Genomic DNA, 10,899 nt, shown 5'->3' on the forward strand with positions numbered 1-10,899 from the left:
GGAGCCGTCAATTCGAGTGAAAACGCTTCGGCCGCAAACCTTCCCGTGTCAGGGTCAGGAACGATCGAGCCTGGCTCTCTGGAGATGCGGAATTGCAGAGGAATTGGAGAGTTTCTGCCGAGAGAGAAACACAGACAGGCAGCAGGAGCAGGGAGCTGAGGGCAGGTTGTCTCCGCGCCGTCCGCTCGCTGCCTTTAAGTTGCTCAGTGCCGCCACCAGCAGCTTCATTGCTGACCCAGTTCAGTCTGACAGAGAGAGATTCAGCGCAGAGTTCCCGACATGAGCGACAGTGCAGCCGCCGAAACGGCTCCTCCAGCCTCCGCTAGCACCAAACCCAAGTCTCCCAAGAAGAAGAAGGCGGCGGCTCCCAGGAAGAAACCAGCCGGTCCCGGGTTGGGCGAGCGGATTGTGAAGATTGTCGGGGAGAACAGCGATCGGAAGGGGACGTCTCTGGTCGCTATAAAGAAGGCGCTGCAGAGAAGCGGGGTCAATGTGGAGAAGCAAAATGCACAGATCAGGATGGCTGCCAAGAGGTGCCTGGCGAAAGGCTCCCTGGTTCTGGTGAAGGGCCAGGGCGTCTCCGGCTCCTTCAAACTCGCAAAGAATCCAGTCAAGGCAAGAGTGGGAAAGAAGGCGAGGCCAGCAGCAGCCGTGAAGAAAACAACGAGCAAGAAGGTGGCAGCGAAAAAATCCCCAGCCAAGAAAGCGGGCGGCAAGAAGGCAGCAACGCCAAAGAAAGCGGCGAAGAAAGCAGCGCCGAAGAAAAAGACTCCCGTGAAGAACGTGATAAAGACCAAGAGCCCCAAGGCCGCAAAGCCGGCCCCGAAATCGAGGAAACCGAAGGCCAAGCCCAAAGCGAAAGTGACCAAGAAAGCAGCAAAGAAATGAAGCAGTCCGTGCAACGTGTAACGACCTGAACCCAAAGGCTCTTCTCAGAGCCACCACATCTTTCAGGAGAGAGCTGAGCCCGGATCAAATGATCCCTGTCCTAGCTCCGAGTGCAGGAATAAATTAGACACTAATTTATGTGAATAACCGTTCCGTATTTACCCACCGGATTTACACTCAGCCCCTCTTCCATACTCTACAATATGTGAGTGTGAGGTCCTGCTCACATGGACCATAGGCTCTAGTGCTTTGTCAGTTCATGTCAGTCTGCTTTTCACACATGTAGGGAGAGAGTCTCAAAGAGACTAACACGCCCTGAAACTCCTCTTCACCACACAATCCCCATCAAATGATTTTGTCTCATTCAACTGGGGGAATAGAAACTGACGTGGAAATTGAAGCAAGACAAAATTTGAGGCTGGATGAACACAGCAGGCCCAGCAGCATCTCAGGAGCACGAAAGCTGACGTTTTGGGCCTAGACCCTTCATCAGAGAGGGGGATGGGGAGAGGGAACTGGAATAAATAGGGAGAGAGGGGGAGGCGGACCGAAGATGGAGAGAAAAGAAGATAGGTGGAGAGGAGAGTACAGGTGGGGAGGTAGGGAGGGGAAAGGTCAGTCCAGGGAAGACGGACAGGTCAAGGATGTGGGATGAGGTTAGTAAGTAGGAGATGGAGGTGCGGCTTGGTGTGGGAAGAAGGGATGGGTGAGAGGAAGAACAGGTTAGGGAGGCAGAGACAGGTTGGACTGGTTTTGGGATACAGTGGGTGGAGGGAAGAGCTGGGCTGGTGGTGTGGTGCAGTGGGGGGAGGGAAGAACTGGAATGGTTTTGGGATGCAGTTGGGGAAGGGGAGATTTTGAAGCTGGTATAGCCCACATTGATAATGGAAGCAGAGGTAATGGGAACTGCAGATGTTGGAGAATTCCAAGATCATAAAATGTGAGGCTGGATGAACACAGCAGGCCAAGCATCATCTCGGGAGCACAAAAGCTGACGTTTCGGGCCTAGACCCTTCATCAGAGAGGGCGAAGGGTCTAGGCCCGAAACGTCAGCTTTTGTGCTCCCGAGATGCTGCTTGGCCTGCTGTGTTCATCCAGCCTCACATTTTATTATCTTGATAATGGAAGCAACCGTGTTGTCTTGTTAAGAAAGGCCGGATCATGGGCGTTCAATTGTATCGCAACTGCTTAGAAAAAAATCCTGTTTTTGTCTGCTTCGAACATGAAGCTCGAGACCGCAGTTTTTTTTTCCCGAAAGTTGTGTTCACTGCCGTTCTGGAGAATAGTTTTATTTACAGATCTAGTTGGGGGCTGGAGTTAACATATATTGCTGTATTTGTATTTCATTAACAGTCACAGGAATGATATTTCGTTCAGTTTTGATTCTGGGACAACTGTGAAAGTTTTAATTTACTTTCCATCTGCCTGTTGCAGGAAGCAATGCCAAACGCCCTCCCCCTTTCCTCACGCCTGTTACAGACAGATGAGGCAATCCTGTCGTCCTGTCTCCGCTGATGTAGATTTTATTCAAAAAACTTAGTTTGCAAAGTACACGATTTGATCGGAGTCGGAGTTTATTTTCCTTTTAAATATTTACCTTAAACTCAGGATCGCGAGGGTAAAATCGGCGGGCTTTTTGGAAGTGACCAACTGTCATTTCAATTTAAACCAAAAAATATTTTTCTGCCTTTTCAGAACCTTCCGGAGCTGTTTCTCATGGGGTTGAGGGACGGGACTCTAACAAATCCCAGCTCGAGGGCGAGCTCTCCATTCCCTTAAATAGGCAGCGCCGCCACAGGTTCAGCATTGAGAGTAGCAGCCTGTGTGTGTGTTGCAGAGAATGGCTAGAACCAAGCAAACAGCGCGCAAATCCACCGGAGGGAAAGCTCCCCGCAAGCAGCTGGCGACCAAAGCGGCCCGCAAGAGCGCTCCGGCCACGGGCGGAGTGAAGAAGCCTCATCGCTACAGGCCCGGCACGGTGGCTCTGCGGGAGATCCGCCGCTACCAGAAATCCACCGAGCTGCTGATCCGCAAACTGCCGTTCCAGCGCCTGGTGCGGGAGATCGCTCAGGACTTCAAGACCGACCTGCGCTTCCAGAGCTCGGCCGTAATGGCCTTGCAGGAGGCCAGCGAGGCTTACCTGGTGGGTCTGTTTGAGGACACCAACCTGTGTGCCATCCACGCCAAGCGGGTCACCATTATGCCCAAAGACATCCAGCTGGCCCGGCGGATCCGCGGGGAGCGCGCCTAAACGGAACGTGCTTGGGGCCTGCACATTCACCCCGAGAAACACAACGGCTCTTTTCAGAGCCACTACACTATCCAGAGAGAGAGAGAGAGAGAGAACAGTAATCATTAGACACGATGGACTGTAGTTAATATAAACCCACAGCATGCCATTGATGTTATGTCTCAATGTCACCGCTGTTACAGAAACTTAGTGCATCTCTCAGGCCCAATAGTTCCCCCGAGTTGTGAAACAGGTTTATAAGTGCTCAGTAATCACAACACAGTTCAAGCACTGTACCTAACATTTTATAAATTTCCGATTCAAACGCCTTTGCTTGCCAATTGCTTCCCTTGGCGTTTCCCCAGCTGCAACTGAAGTTGACGAATGAGGATGTTGGGAAACAGTGGCCAATTCGAAAAGCTCACCAAAATATACAAACGATTTTTATATTGCTGATCGTGCAATTGAAATTTTGCCCAATCTCCCACGAGTGTATTCATTCGATCCTCTGAGGAGGCTCGGTTTAGTCTCGAACGGCCCCTTTCTTGCGGGGAGTTAGCGCATGTCTTTTGTTCCCTGTCGGCATAGTGATAGGGAAACCGCTGTGAGTTACTATTTAAAGTCGCTGTCCCTGCAGTAAAACTTTATTACACCCTTCCGGCTGCTGTTCTAGTTTTCTTTGGGTTAAGGCAAAAAGGAAACGGATATTGTTGCGCATTTACAGTCCCGTGTTTGCACATAAAATTAAAATAAACCAACCAGCAGTGACAGTCTAGCTGCTTTTCACTGATGTTGTGGGTGGCTCTTAAAAGAGCCTTTGGGTTGTCAGGTTACAGAACGGTCTCTTCACTTTTTAGTGGCGCCCCCAGCGGCGGTTTTCTTGGGCAGCAGCACGGCCTGGATATTAGGCAGCACCCCGCCCTGAGCGATGGTCACCCCTCCCAGCAGCTTGTTGAGCTCCTCGTCGTTGCGCACGGCCAGCTGGAGGTGCCTGGGGATGATGCGGGTCTTCTTGTTGTCGCGGGCCGCGTTACCGGCCAGCTCGAGGATTTCAGCCGTCAGGTACTCGAGCACCGCAGCCAGATAGACCGGCGCTCCGGCACCCACACGCTCAGCATAGTTACCCTTTCTCAGGAGCCTGTGAACACGGCCCACCGGAAACTGCAGCCCAGCCCGGGACGACCGGGACTTCGCCTTCGCGCGAGCTTTCCCACCACTGCCCTTTCCTCTCCCAGACATGGCCACAGTCTCACAAACACTTGCACAGAAAATGCTGCAATGCGGCCACATCCCGCCCTCTTAAGCCTTCGGGAGGAATGGGGGTGCGGCCATTGCTGATTGGTCACATTGTTCAGTATCTCCTAATGTCGTTTCAATGCCCAATCAGATATCTGCTTCCCTCACCAATCCCGAGAGGGCCCGGAAAATCCCGGCGCCAAATCATCAACCGCTTTCTTTCAAACTCGAAAAGCCCGCCAATAGTTTCAAAACGGGTAGAAGTTTTACGAAGAAGAATGCGTTCATATTCCAGATAATTTACTTTTAGAATACACCTGTATACTTCACACAATCTCTCTCTGATTCCCAGGCCTAAGTGAATCGATGTGATTATGATTTTGCTTTTTACCCTGATCCTTAAGAATAAACAGATGGCAGAAAAAGAGCCCGGCGTAAATTGCTCTGAACAGATGCATTTTATTTCACATCAGCACCCGGATACATTGATAAAAGTATCACACAGCTATTTCTTTGCCGTTGAGCGCAATACTGCTTTCAACAATATTTTACAATCGCGCTCCCTATTGCACAAGATCAACAATATTTCTACTTTTGCGATGCCAGTCCGCCAGCTGTTCTGCTTTCATCTCGGTTCACTGAAATTTTCCCACCGACAGCAGAAAGCCTCATTTATTGCTTTCTGCAAAACCCGGGGAGATTTGAAAATAAAACAAAATGCCTCGGCGCGGCAACCGTAGGAAAATACCGGCGCCAAATCATCAACCGTTTTCTTTCCGATTTGAAAAGCCCGCCAATATGGGCAATACGAGGAAGACGTTTTACATGAATGCGTATGATTTAATTTCCTTTTAGATTACAAATTGATCCTTGACATAACCTCTCTCGTTCTCATTCAAAACATCAGCGTCTTCCGAAAATTTTGTGATTATTGTGTGAGATCAGACTTCCCTGTTAATCTCGGTTCATTTTGAAAGACTCTACCCGACAACGGGGAACCCCACAGACTGCATTCTGAAAATAAATTCACGTAGAGATTTGGAAATTGAAAAACACAAATCGCACGATACTTCTGTTCGTATGTCTCAAATACGGGCTTATTGGTTTTGGTTACCACGAGAGAGAGTTGGGGTCGTTACCCACAGGGACAAAACCCTACAACGTGTACGAAATAGGAAAAAAAAACTAAGTTTTACAAAGAGGAATGAATAATTTAAATTTTCGCCGAACTAAGTTAGAACATAGAACATAACAGCACAGTACAGACCCTTCGGCCCTCGATGTTGTGCCGACCTGTCATACCGATCTGAAGCCCATCTAACCTACACTATTCCATGTACGTCCATATGCTTATCCAAAGACGATTTAAAGATACCTAAAGCTGGAGAATCTACTACCGTTGCAGGCAAAGCGTTCCATTCCCTTACTACTCTGAGTAAAGAAACTACCTCTGACATCTGTCCTGTATCTTTCACCCCTCAATTTAAAGCTATGCCCCCTCGTGCTCGCTGTCACCATCCTATGAAAAAGGCTCTCCCTATCCACCCTATCTAATCCTCTGATTATTTTATATGTTTCAATTCAGTCACCTCTCAACCACCTTCTCTGTAATGAAAACAGCCTCAAGTCCCTCAGCCTTTCCTCGTAAGACGTTCCCTCCATACCAGGCAACATCCCAGTAAATCTCTGCACCCTTTCCTCAGCTTCCACATCCTCTCTTATAATGCGGTGATCAGAACTGTGCACAATACTCCAAGTGCGACCGCACCAGAGTTTTGTACTGCTTCACCATAACCTCTTGGTTCCGGAACTCGATCCCTCTATTAATAAAAGCTAAAACACTGTATGCCTTCTTAACAGCCCTGTCAACCTGGGTGGCAACTTTCAAGGATCTGTATACATGGACACCGAGATCTCTCTGCTCATCTACACTGCCATGAATCTTACCATAAGCCCAGTACTTTGCCTTCCGGTTCATTTTCATATTGCAAGTGCACCCTGAAATATTTATTTAAAACTCACATAACGTTCCTGCGGGTGAGAACGGTGAAACTTCAGTTCAAAGTTGCCATCCCTATTGTCGTTGATCAGACTTCAGCCAGTTTCACACCTGAGATGGCAATCCAGCAGCTATACTAGCTTTATCTCAGTTCATTTTGAAAGCCTCTTATCGACAGCTGAGAGCCTCATTTACAGTGTTCTGCAAAAATTAGACGACGTCTCAGTGGCGTTTTGAAAATTTAATTTAAGAAAAGAACAAATAAATTTCAAAATCTATTCGTGGGACGACAACAGTTACTTTTCTTTCCGGGAGTGAAACTCGTGTTTCATACCCCACGGGGCACTGTACCTTCTGCCCTGATCAAGGGTTAAAGAATAACTGGAAAATACAGAATTTGCTGAAAAGTGACTCGGTGTCGATAAATATGCTCTCTATACAGGCTGGGAAAAGAGACTGGGAAATACGCAACCGACAATAAAGGGCAGAGGGTCTGGGATCAAACGAAATTATTTTTATAATTAAAAACAAAGCTTAGCGACATTCATTATCCAGACCCAGAATCAATTGTAAAGCTAAAACTTCATTTGAAAAGAAGGGTCTCGCCCCGAAACGTCAATTTACCTGCTTCTCTGATGCTGTTTGGTTTGCTGTGTTCATCCAGCTCCACATCTTGTCGTCTCAGATTCTCCAGCATCGGCTATCCAAGTTAATACGGTTCAGCTGTTTCAGAGAAGTTGTGGGTGGCTCTTAAAAGAGCCTTTGGGTTTTGGATGTGTGTTTTTTCAACACAATGTGGGATCTCACTTGGAGCTGGTGTACTTGGTCACCGCCTTTGTACCCTCCGACACGGCGTGCTTGGCCAGCTCCCCGGGCAGCAGCAGCCGCACCGCGGTCTGGATCTCCCGGGAGCTGATGGTGCTGCGCTTGTTGTAATGGGCCAGGCGGGAAGCCTCCCCCGCGATACGCTCGAAAATATCCTTGACGAAAGAGTTCATGATGCTCATCGCCTTGGAGGAGATGCCGGTGTCGGGGTGAACCTGCTTCATCACTTTGTAGATGTAGATAGAGTAACTTTCTTTCCTGGATCGTTTCCTTTTCTTGCCGGCTTTCCCCGGCGCCTTCTTGATGATTTTCTTGGCGCCCTTCTTGGAAGGTTGCTGCGCTTTCTTCTCATCCGCCATACTGACAGTCACTTTCAGACACAAAATAAGCGAAAGCAGGCTCGGAGCTCGCTTTTTATAGCCTGACCGCGTCAGCAATGCTAATGAGGGATGAGGGAAAGTCTTGTTCCTGATTGGGTAGTTTACAAGAATGTCAGACCATGTGATTAGCCTTTCTGTGATTGGTTAGTGTGAAACACAAAGTGGATCTGTTCGGATCTACAACGAAATATGAAACACAAACCGAAATTTTGTACACGGACCAAATTCCTAGCTCCCTTGCAGTTGAACTTGTTCCTGTCATCCACTAACATTTTGAACACTACCTCCGAGATTTTAATTGTGACAGGGTGTTTTATTCTGCTCATGGTAATCTTTTGTGAGTAAAATGTTACCTTGTTTCATCACTAGCTGAGATTTCCTTATTAAGCTGTGGGGAGTATTGTATTGTATTGTTAAGACATTCGGGTTTATTGAGCGACAATTTGCCAAATATCTGTCATTCTCTGCATTGTGGAAATGGGAGTGCGGTTCTCGATCTGTTCCTGTCTGTTGAGGCAGTGTGAATGATGATTATTCTCTCATAATCAGTCCCCGTCATACAGTCCGAGAGATGTACAGGGTCCACCTCGTCCATGGAGAGCACATATCCGAGATTAATCTGGTTCCATTTACTAGCATTTGGTACATATCCCACGAAACACTTCCTATTCATTTACTCATCCATGTGCTTTTTAAATGCACAGGAGGCTGTTGAGTAACACAAGGGCCCATGGTGCTAGCATGGATAGGAGACGAGCTGCCTGGCAGAAAGCAGAGAGTGGGGATAAAAGGCATGCTTTATACATTAATGATCTGGATGAAGGAACTGTTTGCATTCTGACTACGTTTGCAGATGATACAACAATAGGTAGAGTGACAGGTAGTATTGAGGTGCTGAGGCTGCAGTATGAATTGGACAGGTTAGGAGAATGGGCAAAGAAGTGGTAGATGGAGTACAATGTGGGAAAGTGTGATGTCATGCACTTGGCTAAGGAGAATAAAAGCATGAGAGATAATGATAACTGCAGATGCTGGAGAATCCGAGATTAAAAAAAAAGTGTGGAGCTGGATGAACACAGCAGGCCAAACAGCATCTCAGGAGCACAAAAGCTGACGTTTCGGGCCGAGACCCTTGATCAGAAATGTGGGAGGGGGAAGAGGGCTCTGAAATAAATAGGGACAGACTGGGAGGTGGATCAAAGATGGATAGAGGAGGAGGTAGGTGGAGGGGAATCTAGAGTTGCAGTGGTGTAGAGATCCCCTGAGGTTTGTCCAGATTCTCCAGCATCTGCAGTCACCATTATCTCTGATACAATTTTAACTTCACTGCAAAGCTTCTTCCAGGGATGCCTGACCTGAAGAAGTTACCATCCTCCCTCCAGAATAAAAGCATAGACTCTTTTCTAAATGGGCAGAAAATTCAGAAGTCTTGCGTGCAAAGAGAGTTGGGAGTTCTACTCCAGGAATCTCTCACGGTAAACTCGCAGGTTGAGTCAGTAGTCAGGAAGGCAACTGCAATACTGGCATTTATTTTGCCAGGAATTCAAGGCAGAAATTGACAAATTCTTGATCTCACAAGGAATCAAGGGCAACAGGGAGAGTGCAGGAAAGTGGAGTTGAAATGCCCAGCCGTGATTTAAATGGTGGAGTGGACTTGATGGGCCAAATAGCCTCACTTCCACTCCCATGTCTTATGGTCTTACGGACTTGAATATGTAAAAAAGGATGTGCTTATGAGGCTTTAGAAGACTCGAGTCAGGCCACATTTGAAGTAGCATGTGCAGTTTTGGGCCCCATATCTCAGGAAGGATGTACTGGCCCTGGAGCAGTTTCAGAGGAGGTTCACGAGAATGGTCCCAGGAACGAAAAGCTGAACATTTGAGCAATGATTGAGGATTCTGGGACTGTACTCTTTGGAGTTGAGAAGGATGAAGGGGGATCTGATCAAAACTTAGTCTACTGAATGCCTGGACAGAGTGGATGTAGGGAAGATGCTTCCATTGGTAGGAGAGACTAGGACCCAAGGGCACAGCCTTCAAGTAAAGGGCAGGCCTTTTAGAACAGAGATAAGGAGAAACTTCTTCAGCCAGAGAGCGGTGAATCTATGGAATTCACTGCCACAGAAGGCTGTGGAGGCCAGGTTATTGAGTGCATTTAAGGGTGAGATAGATAGGTTTTTGATTGTCAAGGGGATCAAGGTTATGGGGAGAAGGAAGGAGAATTGGCTGAAGGAACTTCTCAGCCATGATTTAATGGTGGAGCAGACTTGATGGGCCAAATAGCCTGATTTCTGCTCCTATGTCTTATGGTCTTATAGTAACACAGTATGGACATGGGCCCTTCCACCCAAACTGGTTCATGATGGCCATGGTGCCCACTCAGCTGGATCCAACTGCCCACATTATATCCCTCGAAATCCTTCCCTTCCATGTACCTGTTCAAATGTTTTTTTTTAAAGTGTTGATATTGTACCTGCCTCAACAACTTTCTCTGGCAGCTGATTCCACATGTGCTCCACTCTCTCTGTGAAGTTGGCACCCCTCAGGTCCTTCTTAAATTCTTGCCCTCTCACCTGAAACCTATGCCCTTCAGTTTTCAATTCCTCATCTGTGGGGGAAAAAAAACAAACATGATATGCATTTATCTGACCTATGGGCCTCATGATTTTATACATCTGAATAAGGTCACACTTCATTCTCCTACGGTCCAAGAAATAAAGTCTTACCCTGGCCAACATCTTGCTATAACTCAGGCCCACTAGTCCTGCATAAATCTTCTTTGAACACTTTCTAGTTGAACTAGGTCTTTTTTACAACAGGGTGACCAAAACTGTACACAATACTCCAAGTCTATTCTAAATGCCTCGATCAATGAAGGCCAGCATGCTGAATTCCTTCTTCAGCACCCTACCCACCTGCGACACTGCTTTAACCAAACTACATACCTGTACTCCTTGGTCCCTCTGGACCACATCACTAATCAGGGACCTTACCAAATACTATACAAGGCTTACTTTAGTTTGACATTCCAAAGTGCAACACCTCACACCTATCTGCATTGAATTGCATTTTCCAATCCTTAGCCCACTTCCCCATCTGATTAAGATCCCTCTGTAATTTTCGATAACCTTCCCCACTATGAACGATACCGCCTAACATTGCAGCATCTGTAAACTTACTAATCATGCTTTGCACATTCACATCCAGATCATTTATGTTAATAACAAATAACAAAGGTCCCATCACCAATCCCTGTGGCACACCACAAGTCACAGGCCTCCAGTCCGAGAAACAATCTTTAACTGTCACCCTCTGCTTTGTACCATCAAGCCAATTTTGAAT

At 47.4% G+C, this 10,899-nt stretch overlaps 4 protein-coding genes across 4 annotated transcripts in view; 2 read left to right on the forward strand and 2 right to left on the reverse strand.

Moving 5' to 3' along the window:
• Positions 1-279: 279 nt before the first annotated feature.
• LOC132207154 (histone H1-like) lies at positions 280-888 on the forward strand. The gene has a single exon (XM_059642329.1). The coding sequence runs from the start codon at positions 280-282 to the stop codon at positions 886-888; it is 609 nt and encodes a 202-aa protein (XP_059498312.1).
• A 1,840-nt stretch (positions 889-2,728) lies between these two features.
• On the forward strand, positions 2,729-3,139 carry LOC132207226 (uncharacterized). The gene is made up of 2 exons (XM_059642456.1): positions 2,729-2,787; positions 2,857-3,139. The coding sequence occupies exons 1-2, from the start codon at positions 2,729-2,731 to the stop codon at positions 3,137-3,139; spliced, it is 342 nt and encodes a 113-aa protein (XP_059498439.1).
• An 825-nt stretch (positions 3,140-3,964) lies between these two features.
• The window catches only part of LOC132207155 (core histone macro-H2A.1-like), a 35,106-nt gene continuing 28,171 nt past the window's right edge, over positions 3,965-10,899 (reverse strand). Inside the window, exon 3 of the mRNA XM_059642330.1 lies at positions 3,965-4,366. Coding sequence (XP_059498313.1) covers positions 3,965-4,366 — 402 coding nt within the window. The remainder of the gene's footprint in view (positions 4,367-10,899) is intronic.
• On the reverse strand, positions 7,154-7,567 carry LOC132206852 (late histone H2B.L4-like). Its single transcript, XM_059641945.1, has one exon. The coding sequence runs from the start codon at positions 7,535-7,537 to the stop codon at positions 7,157-7,159; it is 381 nt and encodes a 126-aa protein (XP_059497928.1). The 5' UTR covers positions 7,538-7,567; the 3' UTR covers positions 7,154-7,156.

Source organism: Stegostoma tigrinum, chromosome 44 (assembly GCF_030684315.1).
Source record: "Stegostoma tigrinum isolate sSteTig4 chromosome 44, sSteTig4.hap1, whole genome shotgun sequence".
Lineage (NCBI taxonomy): Eukaryota > Metazoa > Chordata > Chondrichthyes > Orectolobiformes > Stegostomatidae > Stegostoma > Stegostoma tigrinum.